The following is a 20,395-nucleotide window of genomic DNA, read 5'->3' as shown; positions in this document are numbered from 1 at the left end:
GCGGCGACGTGATTTTCCCCTCACACGAATAGCTCTCTCGACACGAAACACGACAGAATTTGTTTGACATCTTAACTATCACTTCAAATGCTGCCCTGGTTGACAATCGAGCTCGATACAATGTGAGCTGCTATCGTCATCGGAAATTCACGTTTAGAAACACGAATACGAATACGCAATAGTGTGTAGGAAACACGCGTTTTGATCGTTCGTGTAAATGCTATATGACATTGCTGTATTTGTCATGCGCCAAGCAGGATGTAACCACCACAGTCACATATACAATTACTTTGTCGGAATTTGAATGAAGCGATAACATTTGAACGTATTAGTGATAACGTTGCAACGATAAGCAAAATATGTCGCAAATTTAAATTTTTGATGTTTCGATGTATCTTTCTAAAGCGATAGTGAAGCATCGCACACCAATAAACACGATAATAAAAAAGTAGAAAGTAGAAATATAGAATAAACATAGAAATTTCATTATTTTCACAACTTTTTGTTACTTCTTTTCACAATAAATGTAATTGTAACTTGTAAATATATATGTGTGTATGTGCGTATGTATATAAAAAATTATATCAGCAAAATATATGTTAGGAAAAGTATATAATACATTTCGAGCACACATACATACATACATGTACACACACAAATTACATACAAAATTTTATATTCATGCAAAAAAATACAAAGCAATACAAATTTATTTTAAATAAAAATCTCTTTATACTATATTGAGTGAGGTGCTAAGAGAGGTGGACATATTGCTAAAAATATTTTTCATGGAAGTGTCCCGGTAGGTTGAATAATAAGTTCCGTAATCTGGAATTCAAAAATATGTGAAATAATGTTTTTATTAGAAAAAAGTGCGAAAATTAACCTCAACTTCCGGTTTTAGTCGAAGAGCATAAATAAGCGCATCCGCTACATCCTCTGGCATTAAATTATTAGACTCATTCAAAGGTATATCCATTTTCAGACAACTAGGACTAATACTCTGAAAAGAACGAATTAGTAAGAATCATAGAAATAAAATTTATATTCATGAAAATACATTTGATATAATTATACACAGATAACACCTGGCATCAATTCATTGTTTTTGATTTTATATATATTAATATTCTATGAAATACTTATTTATGTAACACCTACGTAATACTTATTTTTATATAAAAATTCTTTTTTGCCCTTATTTTTTTATTGCAACATGATTTTTCAATATATTATATTATTGGTATCACACATAATGATTAAAAAACGTATGCGTTTTTATCATTACAATTTTATATTATATATATTTCTACTTAGAGTAATATTTTTATATAACAGAAAAAAGAAATAGAAACAGAAAATAAGAATTTATTTGATCGCAACTTACCGTAACTCGAATAGGAGGTTTAACGCCTTCTACGTCATTTCGTATCAAATGAGTTAAAGTAATACCTGCGCGGTCACAAGCGACATGCTGATTAAAAAGAGATATATATTCTTTATCCAAAGCTTTATCCAAAGATTTTGTTGGAAGGAAATGACCGTAAATACTATGAATATCAAAATTATATATGTTATTTTAATTGCTAATAATAAAAATCATTGTATTTTTTCCACATCTTTGTTTTACTATAGGAAACCAACAATAAATGCTTAACTTATTTATATTAAAAGTATGTCCAAATTTATTTCAACACTTGTCGTAATTAAAGAATAAATTAAATAATAATACCTGTTGATATTGAAAATGTGCCCTTCTACTTGTCGCCTGCGCATAGACTCTATCGCATCATTTATAAACTGATCATATAACGACAATCCTATACCTAAAATTGATGAAGTTTTCAAATCAGTATCTGCAAGTATGATTTATAGAATATTTTAAAACGTGCAACAATATATAAACGTAAATCGAAGTCTTCTAATGTGAATAAAAGTCTCTATTCGCCATTGCGAATTGTACATGATACGTAAAAGTGATGCATGATGTAGAAGTATGCGAGCTCTTCTTTCAGCGATAACATCTTTTGTGTTAGAAGTTATATTTTCGAATGAACCTAATTATAATTTCATGCTCAAAATTAAATTTTCAAATGAGACCAAATATTCCCTCAGTACAAAAAGTATAAAAATAATAAGTGCACAAAAATAGATGCGTGTTTTTTCAAGTATATTATTACTAATGTGTAGCGTTCTTCGATACAGATTAATAACAAAGTGTAATATAAATAATAAATTTAGTGAAAACTGCTCGATCTATACAAAATACTAAATTTCAATACTAAAAGCTTATTTGAGCATGTAAGTTAATAAATATAATTAATACGTTGATAAAAATATTTAATAAACTAAATAATCATAAAACATTTCTACATTGTGCGCGTTTTTTTAACCACATTGAATTATATAAACAAATGTATAAAAAATATGTAAGATGAAAAGATGTATAAAGTGAGAGAACTATATTTTGTCACGGTATTGTCAATATTATTGTTCTTACATTTATCTTATCACGCATTTTGATCATCACAAATCTCTCTCAATTTAAACATATTAATCTATATGAAACGAAATGTCATCCTCAACATTTTCTTGAATTGATTACTCATTCTAGATCGTCCATTTCATAAAAATATCAAATTTTATTCCGTTAAAATTTTGTAATCAATTTGTAATATGTAATCTGTCTTATATCAGAAAAACATAAAAGTGATAAAGAAATTGGATAAATATCAAAATATCTAAAATATGAGCAAAACATTGATCTTGTATGTTGTAATAGAGTGAGTCAAACAAATAAAAGACTTGTTTAACTCGCTCTCTGACACATTACAATATATCTATGTATAAGATCAGTGTTTTGTTTATATTTCTTATATTTTGATATTTATTAAATTTCTGTATCAAATATGATTTGTTTTTCAAATGTAAATACAGACTTCACATTATAAACTTGAAATAAGATTTTAACATAATAAAATTTAACAAATATTTATGCAGCCTGGACAACTTGTAACCAATCCAAGGAGATGTTGAGGATATAATTTCGTCGCATATTAAATAGAAAGTGATTTATGGTCAAAATGCATGATAATACATAAAGACTATAATATTGAATTCTTATATAAACAATATTATATAGTTTTCTTATATTACATAAATTTTTTGGCGGTTAGGTTTTTATTTATGTAATTCCTTTTGTGACTGAAAAAACACAAACAACGTAGAAATGTTGCACGATTTGCTTATTAATCATTCGTCATATTTATTAATTTACATGCTTAAATAGACTTTCGTTATTAAGATTATCAATTATAATATATTGCGTATGAAAATGTTATGCATAAATATATGTGATATATATATATATATTAGTTCGCTGTTTTTAATTAATGTGAAATCAACCAATTATATAACATTGAGATAAAATGTATGTGGGGAATCTAATACAGCAAATTTCGAAAAATCTCTTCCATACGTGTTACACGCACGTTTATTAAAAGGTTCTAATATATTATATTTCTATTGTTTGTTACTAAAAAATACTAATTACTGGTTTGTCATAAATAAATAATTTCTGTCTCTCTCTCTCTCCCCCCCTCCTCTCTACCTCTCCTTTCTCTATTCCCCTCTCTCTTTCTCCATTTCTCATTGTAATATTCTATATAAGTAATGTTCCAACAACGCACGAATACTTACTAAAAGCATTGTGATTATTGATCAGAATATCCACATCCTTCTTGAATGTTTCTTCGATATCCTTCATATAACATTGAAGTTCTAATTTACCCGTATGTGTATCAATTATTTTCATCTTTTTGTATTTCGCGTTAATTTTATTTATTCCTTCCTTCGTATCTATAGCAGATACGTGTATTCCATCTTTCAAAAGAGCGAATGTAATTGCTTGGCCAAGATCGGATCCAGCGCCGGTAACGATTGCGGTTTTATTTGCCCAGCGACTCATAATTGCCTGTCTGCAAATACGACATATCTTACGGTTGACGTGTTACTAATAATACTATCGAGCCGAAAATAATTTCAAGTACGCAAAAAACCCAATTATTAGCCTCTACAGTCACAAAGACGTTGAATTCAACCATAAATTTGTGGAAATGACATTTCTATTAACATCAACAATGTTAATTCATAAATTTACCTATATATCTTTTATTTCCAATTATCGGCGAAACTAATTCATAAGATTTGCTGCAGAAAACGTATGAATTCGCGCAATCACTATCTTAAGTAAGTATGTAGCAGGTAAACTAATCACATTGAAAGTCGACAGGAATAAACTCAAGCAAACTCCAAACTGATTTTGGAGACCTCACCCGACACCCGACAATACGAAACTCCGATCTCAGGGTTACCAATCTGAAAAATAAATTTTCGATCTTTATGGCCCGAATTCATAATCGTTCCCAATCATCTTAGTCTCCTTTATCTCGTCTCTAATCTCAAATTGCAGTTTTAAAATGATTTTTCATTAAAATATTGTAAGAAATAAAATCTAATTATAAAGCTAGAATTTGAAGCGTGCACTCAAATTGTGACAAGTTTCGATTCGACGAACGCCAGGAAAATTGATTTTCCCTCATACGAATAGCCCTCTCGACTTGAAGCGCGACGGAATTTATTTGACATCTTAACTATCTCAAATGCCTCCCTGGTTGACAGTCGAACTCAGTACAATGTGAGCTGCTATCGTCATCGGAAATTCACGTTTAGAAACACGAATACGAATACGCAATAGTGTGTAGGAAACACGCGTTTTGATCATTCGTGTAAATGCTACATGACATCGCTGTATTTGTCATGCGCCAAATAGGATGTAACCACCGGTCGCATATAGCAATTACTTTGTCGAAATTTGAATGAAGCGATTACATTTGAACGTATTAGTGATAACGTTGCATCACAATAAAAAATATGTCGCAAATTTAAATTTTTAATATTTTGATGTATTTTTTAAAGCGATAGTGATGTGAAGCATCGTGCGCTGATAAACACGATAATAAAAATGTAGAATATAGAAATATAGAATAAACATAGAAATTTTATTATTTTCACAACTCATTGTTAGATTACTTCTTTTCACAATAAATGTAATTCCAACCGGTAAATATATATGTATGTGCGTATATATATATATGTATATATAAAATATATCAAAATATATATTAGGCAAAGTATGTAACACACTTCGAACACACACATATATACATATACACACATAAATTACATACAAAATTTTATATTCATGCAAAATAATACAAAGCAATATAAACTTATTTTAAATAAAAATCTCCTTATACTATATTAAGTGAGGTGCTAAGAGAGGTGGACATATTGCTAAAAATATTTTTCATGGAAGTGTCCCGGTAGATTGAATAATGAGTTCCGTAATCTGGAATTAAAAAATATGTGAAATAATGTTTTTATTAGAAAAAAGTGCGAAAATTAACCTCAATTTCCGGTTTTAGTGTAAGAGCATAAATAATCGTATCCGCTACATCCTCCGGCCCCATGAAATCATATAACAATGGCAACTCCAAAGATATATCCGTTCTCAGACAACTAGGACTAATGCTCTAAAAAGAACGAATGAATAAGAATCATAGAAATAAAATTTATATTCATGAAAATACATTTGATATAATTATACACAGATAACACCTGGCATCATTCATTGTTTTTTATTTTATATATATTAATATTCTATGAAATACTTATTTATGTAATACTGATGTAATACTTATTTTTATATAAAAATTCTCTTTTGCCCTTATTTTCTTATTGCAACATGATTTTTTATTATATTATATTATATTTGATATTGATATCACACATAATGATTAAAAAACGTATGTGTTTTTATAATTATAATTTCATAATATATATATTTCTAATTAGAGTGATATTTTTATATAACAGAAAAAGAGAGATAGATACAGAAAATGTAAATTTATTTGATCGCAACTTACCGTAACTCGAATAGGAGGTTTAACGCCCTCTACTCGAAGTCGTACCATATGAGTCAAAGCAACATTTGCGTGCTCAGCAGCGACATACTGATTAAAAAGACATGTACTTTCTTGACCCAAATCATTCAGAGATTTTTTCGGAAGGAAATGGCCGTAAGCACTATAAATATCAAAATTATCAATTATTTTAATTATTAATATTAAAAGTTAACAATAAAAATCATTGTATTTTTTCAAGATTTTCCACTTTTTGTTTTACTATAGGAAACCAAGAATAAATGCTTGACTTATTTATATTAAAAGTATGTCCAAATTAATTTCAAAACTTGTCGTAATTAAAGAATAAATTAAATAATAATACCTGTTGATATTGAAAATGTGCCCTTCTACTTGTCGCCTGCGCATAGACTCTATCGCATCATTTATAAACTGATCATATAACGACAATCCCATACCTAAAATTGATAAAGTTTTCAAATCAGTATCTGCAAGTATAATTTATAGAATATTTTAAAACGTGCAACAATATATAAACGTAAATCGAAGTCTTCTAATGTGAATAAAAGTCTCTATTCGCCATTGCGAATTGTACATGATATGTAAAAGTGATGCATGGTGTAGAAGTATGCGAGCTCTTCTTTCAGCGATAACATCTTTTGTATTAGAAGTTATATTTTCGAATGAATCTAATTATAATTTCATGCTCAAAATTAAATTTTCAAATGAGACCAAAAATTCCCTCAGTACAAAAAATATAAAAATAATAAATAAAAACGCATAATAATACATAAAGACTATAATATTGAGTTATTATATAAACAATATTATATAGTTTTCTTATATTACATAAATTTTTTGGCGGTTATGCTTTTATTTACGTAATTCATTTTGTGGCTGAAAAAATACAAGCAATGTAGAAATGTTGCACGATTTGCTTATTAATTCATCATTCGTCATATTTATTAATTTACATGCTCAAATATACTTTTGCTATTGAGATTATCAATTATAATATATTGCCTATGAAAATGTTATGCATAAATATATGTGATATATATTAGTTCGCTGTTTTTAATTAATGTGAAATCAACCAATTACATAACATTGAGATAAAATGTATAGTGAAGAATCTAATACAGAAAATTTCGAAAAATCTCTTCCATACGTGTTACACGCAAGTGATTTATTAAATGGTTCTAATATTACATTTTCATAGTTTGTTATTAAAAAATACTAATTACTGGTTTGTCATAAATAGATAATCTCTCTCTCTCTCTCTCTCTCCCCCTCCTTCCCTCCTTCCCCCCTCTCTCTCCTTTTCTTCTTTCGTACTTCTCCTTTCTCTATTCCCTTCTCTCTTCCCTCATCACTCTTTGTAATATTCTATATAAGTAATTTCACAACAACGCACGAATACTTACTAAAAATATTGAGATTATTGACCAGAATATCCACATCCTTCTTGAATGATTCTTCGATATCATTTATATTATATTTAAGTTCTAATTTACCCATAAGTGTATCTTTTTTATCCATATTTTCGTATGTCGTTTTAAGTTCATCCATTTTTTCCTCCTTGATATGTGTAGCAGTTACATGTATTCCATCTTTCAAAAGAGCAAATGTAATTGCTTGACCAAGATCGGATCCAGCGCCGATAACGATTGCGGTTTTATTTGCCCAGCGACTCATAATTGCCTGTCTGCAAGTACGACGTATCTTACGGTTGACATGTTACTAATAACTATCGAGCCGAAAATAAATTCAAGTACGTAACAAAAGCAATTATTAGCATTTACGCACAGTTACAGTGACATTAAATTCAACCATAAATTTGTGGAAATGGCATTTCGATTAACATCAACAATGTTAATTCATAAACTTACCTATATATCTTTTATTCTCAACTATCGGCGAACTAATTTATGAAATTCACTGCAGAAAACGTGAATTCGAACAATCACTATCTTAAGTAAGTACGTGACAGGTAATCACATTAAGGGTCGACAGGAAACTGGCAAACTGCGAACTGTTATTGATGCCCTCATACGAAACATGATAATGCGAAATTCTGATTTCAGGGTTACCAATCTAAAATATAAATTTTCGGTCTATGGCCCGAATTCATAATCGTTTCTCAAATCTTAGATCTCGGCTCCAATCTCAAATTTCAGCTTTTAGATTTCGAATCTTTAATCTAAAATTTCAGTGCTAATCATTAAATTTGATTCTTCCTGACTAAGCGAGAGTAGAGATCTGACTATTGAAAAATAGAAAACATTATGCATATAAATTAAAACATGCATGCATACATATTAAAAAAATTTTTGATTAAGAACTAGTTTTAATCAAAATGAGAAGTTTATAACAATAATTTGTAATTGTATTTTCAATATTAAAAGATTAATATTGTTACAGTTCGTAAATTATTTATAATATAAAACTTAATATGATATAAAACTTATAATTACTTACTGATGATGATTTTTGATCACAAATAAATTAAACAAGTAAGGAAGAGACGTGAATCAATCAACCAAAATAATTAAAGATAATTTATCACGAATTAAAGAAAATGAGCGAATTGAGAAGCGAGAAAATAAAAAAACATGAATCGTTACAAACACTTTTGCAGCTATGATTTTTAATTTTTCACCATTATTTATTTCAATAGTTAGGTCTCTACATTGAATAAAAGTAATATTCTAAGGATCCCTACTCTCATTTAGTCATGAAGGACTGAATTTGATAATGAGCCACTATCACTGAAATTTCAGGAAGATTCGAAATCTGAAAACTAAAATTTGAGATTGGAGATGAGACCTAAGATTTGAGAAACGACTATGAATTCGAGCTATGTAGAGGTCTATATGAGGATATATGTTTTTAATGTTTTAAAAATTATTCTGAAATTAATATAAAAATGTAACAATTTTAATAATTGAATATATTATATTAAAATTGTTCATCAAAATAACTACATATCAATAATTATTGATTCAAACTTGATTTTTAATATAACGTCTACTCTTTTCTTATTATTAATATTTATGCAGTAATGTAATTACGCGGCGAAATATCAGCAAAATTAATGAGAGGGACAACACACAATCTATATTATAAATTAATCATAATCATCTATATGTTGAATATATTGTTGAAAATATTGGTTTGTGTCTATACGGACGGACGTTAATATATGAAGTACAAGAGAGAAAAATATAGAGCGATAATCTTTCCTTGTCAAACCAATGTTATTATGGAAATTTATTATCATGGTAGTATTCGTAAATCCGTCATTTCTTTTCGAAGAAATGATAATTTTCCATAAATTTTTTTTTAGCATATTTCTTATAAAATTTTGCATTTTGCCTCATAAAAATTTATAATAAATAAAATTCGCGAAACTCGTACCTAGCTACACCTAACCCGTTACTAGGCAAGTGTTTCTCACATTTATTAGTAATTTTATTTTGACTTTTTATCCAAAAATTCGTTCTGTGACATTTTGCAGACGATTCTACTGATTACGGATATCATAATTTTTATATGCTTCTCTCTGTATTTTGATCAAAATAATTGATTAACGAATTGGTAGTTTTCTAGTCTTCATGGTGCCTCCTTTCGACTTTTAACGATATGATGTTTTAGTACAAAATGAGCAAAGAGATGTAATAAGAGAATATTATGAAATTCTACTGGTAGAGAGCAAAGTTAATTTATTTCTTCGTGTATAAAGTGGGGATACTAGCCTCGGAAAACACATCTCATTATTATATAAATATGTATGATAGATTTCTTATAGACTAATTATATGATAATATAATACAAAAATAATATAATAGACACTCATAATTTTTAAATTTTTGAATTTTCACATTTAATATAAAATAAAAATATAAAATATAGAAATCTGAAACAAAACAATCTAAGACATTTGGATTTTATAATGTTTTTAGTAAGATTATTATATTTTTTCTTCGTACACAAAGGAGCAAATATTTATATAATTTATATTTATATTTTTATTAAATGCGAAATTAATAAGCAATATTTATTAATACATTTTTTTATATAAACGTATTTTTATTAAACGTATTAGTGATAATGTTGCATGACGATAAGAAAAGTAAATCGCAAAATTTAAATTTTTAGTGTTTTGATGTATTTTTATAAAATGATAGATTTTTATAAAGTGATAGATAGTGATGAAGCATCGCGCGCTGGTAAACACAATGATAAAAGAATAGAATGTAGAAATATAGAATAAACATAGAAAGTTTATTATTTTCACAACTTTTTGTTAGATTACTTCTTTTCATTATAACTTTAATTGCAACCGGTAAATATATATGTATGTGCCTATATATGTATATATATATATATATATATATATATATATAATATTCTATTATTAAAATATATATTACACATTTCAAGCACAAGTAAAGTATATTACACATTTCGAGCATACACATACATGCATGTACGCACCCACATTACATACAAAATTTTATATTCATGCAAAGAAATACAAAGCAATACAAATAGAATCTTATTTTAAATAAAAATCTCTATAGAATCTTATTTTAAATAAAAATCTCTTTATACTATATTATGTGAAATGCTAAGAGAGGTGGACATATTGCAAAAAATATTTTTCATGGATGCATTCCGGCAGATTGAATAATAAGCTCCGTAATCTGGAATTAAACAACATGTGAAACAATGTTTTTTTTAGAAAAAAGTTGCGTTAGCAAAAATTAACCTGAACTGTTGGTTTTAGTCTAAGAGCATAAATGATCGCATCTGCTACATCCTCTGGCATTAAACTTAATTCATTATTAGACTCATTCAAAGTTATATCCGTTATATTCATTTTCAGACAACTTGGACTAATGCTCTGAAAAGAACGAATAAATAAGAATCATAGAAACAAAATTTATATTGATGAAAATACATTTGATATAATTATACACAGATGACACCTGGCATCATTCATTTTGATTTTATATATATTAATATTCTATAAAATATTTATTTATGTAATATTTATGTAATACTTATTTTTTTATAAAAATTCTTTTTTTCTCTTATTTTCTTATTGCAGCATAAATTTTTCATTATATTATATTATATTATTGATATCACACATAATGATTCAAAGACGTTTGTGTTTTTATAATATAATTTTTATATAATTTTATATTACATATATTTCTAATTAGAGCAATATTTTTATATAACAGAAAAAAAGAAATAGAAACAAAAAATAAGAATTTATTTGATCGCAACTTACCGTAACTCGAATAGGAGGTTTAACGTCCACTACTTGACGTCGTATCATATGAGTTAAAGTGACACTTGTATGCTTAGAAACGACCCACTCATTAAAAAGAAATACATCTCTTTCATTCAAATATGAATTAGGAAGTGTCGGAAGGAAATGACCGTGAATACTATAAATAACAAAATTATCTATGTTATTTAAATTGCTAATGATAAAAGTTAACAATAAATAAAAATCATTGTATTTTTTTCAACATATTCCACATTTTTGTTTTACTACAGGAAACTAAAATAAATGGAAACCAAAATAAATGAAAACCAAGAATAAATGCTTGACTTATTTATATTAAAAGTATATTCAAATTTATTTTCAACTTGTCGTAATTAATGAATAAATTAAATAATAATACCTGTTGATATTGAAAATGTGCCCTTCTACTTGTCGCCTGCGCATAGAGTTTATCACTTCATTCATAAATTTAAGATGTATCGAAAAATGAAAATCTAAAATTAATGAGATTCTTAAATCAATATCTAGATATATAATTTATAGAATATTTTAGAACGTGCAACAATATATACATATATACTCTCTCTCTCTCTCTCTCTCTCTCTCTCTCTCTCTCTTTTTCTTCCGCTCCTTCTCTACCTCTCCTTTCTCTATTCCCCCTCTCTTTTTCCTCATCTCTCTTTGTAATATTCTGTATAAGTAATTTCACAACAACGCACGAATACTTACCAACATCAGCATCGATATTATTGATCAAAATATTTACATCCATCTCGAATATTTCTTCGATATCCTTTATGTTTAGGTCATCATGTTTAGGTTCTAATAATTTACCCGTAAGTGTATCTTTTTTATCCATCTTTTCGTATTCCGCTTTAATTTTTTCTTGTTCTTCCTTCGAAACTATAGCGTAATACACGTGTATTCCATTTTTCAAAAGAGCGAATGTAATTGCTTGGCCAAGATCGGATCCAGCGCCGATAACGATTGCGGTTTTATTTGCCCAGCGACTCATCATTGCCTGTCTGCAAGTACGACGTATCTTACGGTTGACATGTTACTAATAACTATCGAGCCGAAAATAAATTCAAGTACGTAAAAAACGCAATTATTAGCATCTACGCACAGTCACAGTGACATTAAATTCAATCATAAATTTGTGGAAATGGCATTTCGATTAACATCAACAATGTTAATTCAAAAACTTACCTGTATATCTTTTATTTCCAACTATCGGCGAAACTAATTTATGAAATTGGCTGCAGAAAACGTGAATTCGAACAATCACTATCTTAAGTAAGTACGTGGCAGGTAAACTAATCACATTAAGGGTCGACAGGAAACTGGCAAACTGCGAACTGATACTGGAGACTTTGCACGAAACATAATAATGCGAAATTGCGGTTTCAGGGTTACCAATCTGAAAAATAAATTCTCACTCTCAATGCCCGAATTCATAATCGTTTCTCAAATCTTAAATCTCTCCAATCTCAAATTTCAGTTCTTAGTTTTCGAATCTCCAACCTAAAATTTCAGTGCTAGTGACTAATAATCAAAAATTTGCTCTGTGGCATCTTGCAGACGATCCTACTGATTACGAATATAATTTTAATATGATTCTCTTTGTATTTTAGTAAAAATAATTGATTTAGAAATTGGTAGCTCCTGGGTCTGCACGGGTGGTTTTTACAGTGTCTCCTGTTAACCCTTAAAGATATGATGCTTTACGAACTGGGCGTAATAAAGAGAGGTAATAAGAGAATATTATGAAATTCTACTGATAGAGAGCAAAGCTAACTTATTTCTTCATGTATAAAGTGGAGATAGTAACCTCGGAAAGCATATCATCGTAATATAAATATATATGATAGATTTCTTATAGACTAATATTATATAATAATACAATACTAAAATAATATAATAGAAACTCATAATAATTTATAAATTTTAAATTTTCACATTTAATATATAATAAAAATATAAAATATAGAAATCTAAAACAAAACAATTTAAGACATTTGGATTTTATAATGTTTTTAGTAAGATTATTATTATATGTTTTTTTTCTTCATAAACAAGAGAGCAAATATTTATTATATATAATTTATATTAATTAAATGTTAAAGCAATATATATTAATATATTTTTTTATAATAAAGATGATTGATTATTTCTTATGAGTCACAAACAATGAATGGCTACATTACAAATTTTGGTGGTCACTATTTTAATAAAGAATATTTCGTGAAACATGGTAACTATTTTTCGTTGCGTGTATGTCCTGCACGTTGAACATGTATAGGCCAGACGCATCATGTAGGAGGACAGAGATCCTTCGGCTTAAGTTTATCCATTTACCCACTCTGGTGCTTCCGTCCTACGGTTTTGCCGCGGCCTTTACTTGTTTTAAGTGAAGCGCGACGTGACCTGCCGCAATCCCTTCTGTATCCACGTACAATCACATTGGCTTCTGCGTACCGTCTCTGAACCAATCTCTTTCGCGAAGACATCGGGCGGAATATCAGGGTATTTCGAAATCCCAGAGATTCCGGTAGACGACTCTCAGAGATTCATCCCATAAAAGGAGGATCTTATTGTCAAAATATATAATACAAATATCTCAACTTATGACCATCAGAAATTTGTCTAGATGTTAGCTATACTTTATATATATAGAAGGATATTTTATTTTAAAAAGAGAATTTTTTAAATTTTAGTGCACATCTTGAGCATGTATTATACTGTATACATATGAATAATAAAATAGAAATGTCGAGTGATAATTTAATAATTTGTCAATTAATTATTTATATTAAATATTTAATTATTAATTTGTAAACAAGATGACTCAATATTAGTGAAAAACAAGAGAAATCGAAAAGATTTTACCTTATCATCCCTAACGCATCCGATATGTAACTAATCAAGTCCAATGCTTTAGTAGGTTTCCAGCATTAACATAGAATATCATAGAATATCATAGCAGGTTTCCAGCATTAACATAAAATAACATACGCGATTTTTGCCTTCATCATCAGTAAAATGCTCAAATGAAAGCAATTAAATTATCTTATTGTGTTGATTAATTTATCTTTTATATGAACAACGTCCTTATCTCGGATTCGTTACGTCAGTAATCTTGAATCTCGCGAAATGATTCATCTCGCTAGCTCTTGTTCGAGTAAATGATACCCGTTTCCGGATGCAATAACAACATCGTGTATCGATCTTCGTAAACCGACATCTGGTACTGGGTCTGATATCGGGCCGAGAACATTATTCTTGTTCACGCGGGACGATGAGGGAATCAACAAGAAAATCAGAGGAAGCTTCTCCCGCCTTTCTTCCCGGTCCAGTTCAACTCGCCAGATGCTACAGCTACTCGACCATTTCTCAATGTTACTGTGATTACGCGCATCGTTCTGCACTTATCACTATGGCCTCATATTTTTTTCATAGACAGGAAATTACATAACAAAGTGCAAGCACATAATATGATCCCCATGAAATTCACGAAATGAAAAAATATGATGTAAAACATTGATTTCCATGGAATAAACAGTATCATATTATATTTATACATATAGAGAAGCTATACGTATATACGTTTCTTGTAAAATTATTCTGGTTGTTTCCAATAAAAAAAATGTCTACAAAACATTAAATATAAAATTATTTAATTCTAAAAATTAAATAATTTTAATCAAATAAATTTCAGGATTAATTACAATATTTAATAAAAATATTAATGTTTTATTTAATTAAAAAAAATAAAGTTTATGTTTTAATAAAGTTCTAGTTTGTATAACTTTATTAACAAAATTTAATGTTCATCAATTTAAAAAATTAGTATTAATAATTTAAAAAATATCAAATTCATGTTTATTAAGCAATTTTAATTTAAAAAAATTTAAGAAGTTCATATAAGTTTATAAAACACATATTCCTTTAGTAATACGCATACGTATTTTAGATTTTATTTCTAATGTTTTACTTACTCTATGGAATGATTTAAAATCGATGAAAAATGGACGATATTTCTTAAGATATCAGAAATATTCGAGCACATGGCTTAAGAAGTAATGACCTTCGAACCAAAAATATTATTATACTCCGCGCCAGCTGACGAGGAAATCAAAAAGAAACGTGAAAGAAAGCTGTTCTTCGATTCGGAGCGCCATATGCTTCTCTACCTCTTGGCTATTTCTCAACGAATCGTGATGACAATTCGTATTGCTGTAAGCTTTATATGCGCTTTCCTTTCTTATAACATAATCATGAATTACATATATATTACATGTGAAAGAAATTAAATTTATATGTGAGAAGAAGATATTTTTCCTTGTACATTATAATTTATAAAAAATTACTCTTTCTCTCTATTTCTCTCAAAATAGAGAGAAAGAGAGAAATAAACGAATTTTTCATCATAAAAATTTTAATATAAAAAATATAATTTAATATAAAAAAAGATTTATTTACTTCTTTGCTTATATATCCTTTTGCTAATTCCAATAATTTTTATAAAAACATATAACAGTTCGACTTGTGTCTAGAATCTCCGATTTTGCGGAAGTTGGCTTTACACGTCGTTTCCGCCAGCCAGATGTTGAGAAACGACCATTGGGCACTCATAATTTACGAGTTATCGAAAAAACTTCTTCAGATCTGGGGCGAAGCGGGCGCCCGCTGAGAATTTCCGAAACTTTTCTTCTTCGCCAGGTGCAAACGAGATGCAAACAACCCGGCTGTCGGACCATTTCGAACATTCCAAGCGGGTCATCCAACTAGTTCCGCGTGCGGGAAATGCGAAATCAGCCGCCCACGCGTTCGCGCGAGCATCCAATAATTCGGAAACTGACGACGAGAAGGCTTTTAAAATTTTAGCGTGACAAATAAGGCTGAAGAGGAACATGAAAGAAAATTTTGAAAATCTCGACTCATTGACCTACTTCATCTTAAAGTTGAAGTTGCTGATGGCGCGATAAAACGCAAACGAAGTGCGGCGACTCCGCGCAAAAACTCAGAAACTTAAGACCGAGTCCATCGTAAAGTTCTCCATTACCGGTCCTCGGAAAACTGTTTGCGTAATACATAAGACACAAATGCTGACGAAATTTAAGAAAGTTGCTACAAAATTATCTCGCGCCTTTTTTGTTTGTTCGCTTAATTATTTTTCTATTTCTCTTGGGGGAATCCATATTTATTCGATGCGAAAATAAACTCAAAAATCTACGATGTTTGCGGCAAGAAAACGCTAACTGGAAAGCGCATCATCCCAGACAGGGATGAGAAAAATGAGAAAAGATTTGCCCGTTTTCCGCTTCAAAGCACCAGATGTTCCCGCTGCTCGGCCATTTCTCAACGACGCCGTGATTACACGCATCACTTTGTATTGCCGCAACATCATGGATTTCTTTTTTTTTTATAATCACAGAATATGCATAATATGAGTACGTAAAATTTTTTTAAGTTTTTTATCTTGCGCGTTATAATAAACAAATATAAATATTTCTTTAAAAAAAAATTGCACTTTTTACATAAAATAAACTGACATACATTTAATTGCAATCCACAAATATATGATAATTTTAATCATACACAGCATCAATATGCAATGTTATATTTTTTCATAAAACTATAATTGATTTATCTACTTTAGCTAAAAAACTTAATTCAATCATTTTCAATAATTTATTGCTACTAGATTTTTATTGTTTTTCTTTTAAAAAAATTAATTCTAAGTTACTAAATAATGTATCACAAAAATTAGGTATATACAAAAAGTAGGTGTATGGACCATTGAACGAATTACAATAATAGTGACTTTATCTGTATAAATTAAATCGAAAAATTATATAATTTTTAAACTGCAAATGTTAATTTACGAGCAATTGGTAAGATTAAAGGCATACACAGATTATACAAAAAAAATGTCTATAATAATGTCGATTGTCAATATCCGAAAGTATCTTTGATTTCATTTGACCAGGATAAAGATTTCTGTAACAGCACACAAAAAGCTTATTTCTAACAACATAATTAATATTCTGATAGAAGTTATTTGGAAGATAATTTAAAAGTTTAATGAAACTATCGCAAAGAATATAATTAAAAACATAAAGCAAAAAGTGGCATTCGACTTTGTCTGAGGCAATAAATGATGATGGACATCAATGTTCTTCCAAACTATCGAACTAATGTACAAAGTAATCGGTTCGGCATTTTTGTGATATCGATTTTATATATTTACTCATAAATCTCGCTTCTACAACTAAAGAATAAATTAAATATTTTTGCAAATATTTTACAAAAGTGATTATATTTCTAATAATATTAAATATATTTGTACACAAATAGTAAATATTTTTATCAGCTTAATAAAATATTTTTTTAAAAGTTTATAGAAATTATACTCAGAAAAACAGCTGTATGAAAAATAATCTAAATTTATATAATATCTGCGCGTGCGCTTTTGAGAAAATTTTAAAAGAAAGAAAAAATGTAAAATAATTTTTTTACAATTAAAAAGTTAATTCAATTTTCTAAGAAATAACATATCTAAGATATTATTTATCTTGCATATAAATTGTATCAAATATACATATAAATTGTCTCGCGATGATTCTTTTCAAATAAAAAAAATGATTGCAAATTACCATAAAGTTGCCCTAGAATAAAGTGGAATAACTATCGAAATTATATTGAACTCTTTCTATCAATTAAAGCATTGATGAATAGTGCCAACATTTTATTTCGATAGTTTTCTATAAAATATCTTCCAGACATTTAATGACTACCGTCTTAACATTCGTTATTGAATACATTTCGTATTGAACATATTTTACAAGATGCAGAAGGAGCGTTTTCTACTCAATATTCTAATGAAAAAGAACTAGCACAAGAGCAAAAAAATGCAGTATACATATATAATTTTTGATTCCGACAATTCAACGTCAATTTTAATTTGCTACTTTAATTGTTTCCTTATCAGTTTTATTATTATTTATATATTTCACCGGTTATATATGTATATATATTAAATTATCAAAGCATGCAACTATAATTCCTTCCTTATCATGTATAATATATAATATGTAATAATTAATAAATGAAATAAAATTTGATGAAAATAATATATGTAATCAATAATTTAATAATATAATTGAACAAAAACTTGTATATTTAAATAAAGAACATTTGAATATAATATTGTAGAATAAAATTTACAACAATATATCTATAATAAATATTATATCACAACATTATATTATGACGGAAGATGTAAAATACAAGTGCGATACTGTTTTATTTTAGAGGCGATTATTCAAGAAATAATTTAAATAGCCATGCATACCTATAATTAACACTAAATACTTCGACAACTGCGTACCCATGTATTTCTAGTAGCATCAAAATACCTCTTCGGCTGATTATTCCTCTACATATAAGAAGCAAAAAAGAAGACGGGAGAATTGTGCAAGCCCGTAGTTAGCTTCACACACCGCCCGGCTATTTTTACAATCTGCATTCCGAAGTGCGGGCCCGAGACTCTCTTCCACCTGTTCCCAACCCTTCTCTGTTTATCCCCGCGTATAATTTCAGCCGACCGGTGACTCGTTAATTTCTCGGTGCCTCGTTCGCGGTCATTCCCATCCCCTGGAGTCCTTCCTTCCCTTTATGTCCCCGAGCCCCCATATTCGTACGTTGGCGCGTCTAACGACCGGGCGTCATTGCGCGATACAGCCCTGAGGAGCGATCTCGCCTATACATATTCATGAGGCAATAAGCTCGCCGCTGATCTTCCGGGGAATGGAACAACAAGGGAAGAATGGAAAGTAGGAACGCGACGGATGTCGGCCCTGAACAGACATCGTCGAGACTCTCGCCCGCTGGGGAAACGCTCATCAACCCCTTTTCGATTGTTTCGGCATTCTCGCGCGTTTACGGGTTGGCCCGAGTACGTTTCATTTCACGGGTACGTTTTATTTCTTCTAAACGAAAAAACGAGAGATTAGGAGAATCGTATAGCTATATATGTGTATAGAAGAAACTTGCACGATATTGTTTTATAAGCCATTTCGTACATGCACGACAGCGTCCTGCGACGACAGTTGTCTTCCCTTTGAATCATTGAATGTAACGTTCAATCTATATCAATCCAATATCGCGGAGAGGCTGAATTGACGACTATCATTTCTATCTCCGTGATTGTTACGGTTTCAAAGCCACGAGAACATGAATGCAAAGTTACTTTAAATATTTGAAATATCGCATAAATTGGATATTTGACAAAAACAATTAATTAATTCAAATGTAAATTAGTAAAGATATAGATAAAACTAAGAAGTCTTTAAAAATATGAAATTGGTTTTAAACGATACTAACATCATAATTTTAATAGAAAAATTAATTAATACTATAATATAAATAATGAAAAGCAAGAGAGAAAACATTCAATAGTATAAAGAGAATAAAAAATACAAAATATAACGAAATATTTAATAAAGATGGGAATTTAAATCAAGTATATATATATATACATTGCATGAGAGAGGAGTACTTGAAAATAATAAAATTTTACGTATTTCCTCCTTGATATTTTAGATTCTCGCGTTATCGGATCACTATGATGCAGGTCACATAGAAATCGCGAGATATTTCGTGCGCTTGCATTCCGATGCAAATTGAATAAAAGCCGCGCCAACGTATATCTCAACTTTGAATTCGAATTTCGCGCACCGATCGTTCTGCATTAACGGCAGCCTTCTCAAAGAGTCCACACATCGAAAGTATTTGCGTCGCAAACATCGTGTTTGTCGGAGGCACCTCCAACGCCGCCGATCTAACTATCTGCCCCTCACCGCGTCTGTCCTACGCTTTTTCAACATTCCCTATCTCGAGCTGTCCTTCTGCCTCCCACATTCGTGGAGCGTCGTGGTGTGAATACAAAACCGTTTGGTACCTCTGAGCTGAATTCCAAATTCATTCGACGACAATGTGGCGATCGATAGAGATAGCACGGTCCTAATCTTGCCTTTTCATTAACCGTGTTTGTTATTCACGACAGCCCAGTGTTGGCCAAAAATTATTGAGAGAGCGGATGCGG

The 20,395-nt window shown here is 29.5% G+C and overlaps 3 protein-coding genes across 3 annotated transcripts; all 3 read right to left on the bottom strand.

The window, feature by feature from the left end:
- Nucleotides 1-679: 679 nt before the first annotated feature.
- LOC105248933 (farnesol dehydrogenase) lies at nt 680-4,341 on the bottom strand. Its single transcript, XM_020026783.2, has 6 exons — nt 4,160-4,341; nt 3,700-3,977; nt 1,733-1,826; nt 1,388-1,550; nt 887-1,003; nt 680-828 (listed from the first exon to the last, which is right to left on the bottom strand). Exons 2-6 carry the CDS (start codon nt 3,965-3,967, stop codon nt 787-789), a joined length of 684 nt encoding a protein of 227 aa, XP_019882342.2. The 5' UTR covers nt 3,968-3,977; nt 4,160-4,341; the 3' UTR covers nt 680-786.
- Nucleotides 4,342-5,263: 922 nt separating this feature from the next.
- LOC109609829 (farnesol dehydrogenase-like) lies at nt 5,264-8,037 on the bottom strand. Its single transcript, XM_020026784.2, has 6 exons — nt 7,874-8,037; nt 7,409-7,689; nt 6,349-6,442; nt 5,988-6,147; nt 5,469-5,594; nt 5,264-5,410 (listed from the first exon to the last, which is right to left on the bottom strand). The coding sequence occupies exons 2-6, from the start codon at nt 7,677-7,679 to the stop codon at nt 5,369-5,371; spliced, it is 693 nt and encodes a 230-aa protein (XP_019882343.2). The 5' UTR covers nt 7,680-7,689; nt 7,874-8,037; the 3' UTR covers nt 5,264-5,368.
- A 2,439-nt stretch (nt 8,038-10,476) lies between these two features.
- LOC105248924 (farnesol dehydrogenase) lies at nt 10,477-12,679 on the bottom strand. The gene is made up of 6 exons (XM_011254004.3): nt 12,496-12,679; nt 12,016-12,311; nt 11,687-11,780; nt 11,287-11,446; nt 10,756-10,890; nt 10,477-10,690 (listed from the first exon to the last, which is right to left on the bottom strand). Exons 2-6 carry the CDS (start codon nt 12,302-12,304, stop codon nt 10,649-10,651), a joined length of 720 nt encoding a protein of 239 aa, XP_011252306.1. The 5' UTR covers nt 12,305-12,311; nt 12,496-12,679; the 3' UTR covers nt 10,477-10,648.
- Between the last annotated feature and the right edge of the window lie 7,716 nt (nt 12,680-20,395).

The sequence above is a fragment of the Camponotus floridanus genome, unplaced genomic scaffold (assembly GCF_003227725.1).
Source record: "Camponotus floridanus strain SB8 unplaced genomic scaffold, Cflo_v7.5 scaffold60, whole genome shotgun sequence".
NCBI classification, from domain to species: Eukaryota; Metazoa; Arthropoda; class Insecta; order Hymenoptera; family Formicidae; genus Camponotus; species Camponotus floridanus.
The sequence above is the reverse complement of the archived record's forward strand: the minus strand, read 5'-3'. Positions and strand labels throughout refer to the sequence as shown.

Bases quoted from the DNA above. Each gene is read 5' to 3' on its own strand.
- LOC105248933 (XM_020026783.2), bottom strand. From the start codon at position 3,967: ATGAGTCGCTGGGCAAATAAAACCGCAATCGTTACCGGCGCTGGATCC. The intron at 1,551-1,732 runs GTATTATTATTT...TGATATTCATAG, and splicing joins CACATTTTCAATATCAACAG to TATTTACGGTCATTTCCTTC. The intron at 1,004-1,387 runs GTAAGTTGCGAT...CGTTCTTTTCAG, and splicing joins AACCTCCTATTCGAGTTACG to AGTATTAGTCCTAGTTGTCT.
- LOC109609829 (XM_020026784.2), bottom strand. From the start codon at position 7,679: ATGAGTCGCTGGGCAAATAAAACCGCAATCGTTATCGGCGCTGGATCC. The intron at 6,148-6,348 runs GTATTATTATTT...TGATATTTATAG, and splicing joins CACATTTTCAATATCAACAG to TGCTTACGGCCATTTCCTTC. The intron at 5,411-5,468 runs GTTAATTTTCGC...TTTTAATTCCAG, and splicing joins CACTAAAACCGGAAATTGAG to ATTACGGAACTCATTATTCA.
- LOC105248924 (XM_011254004.3), bottom strand. From the start codon at position 12,304: ATGATGAGTCGCTGGGCAAATAAAACCGCAATCGTTATCGGCGCTGGA. The intron at 11,447-11,686 runs GTATTATTATTT...TGTTATTTATAG, and splicing joins CACATTTTCAATATCAACAG to TATTCACGGTCATTTCCTTC. The intron at 10,891-11,286 runs GTAAGTTGCGAT...CGTTCTTTTCAG, and splicing joins AACCTCCTATTCGAGTTACG to AGCATTAGTCCAAGTTGTCT.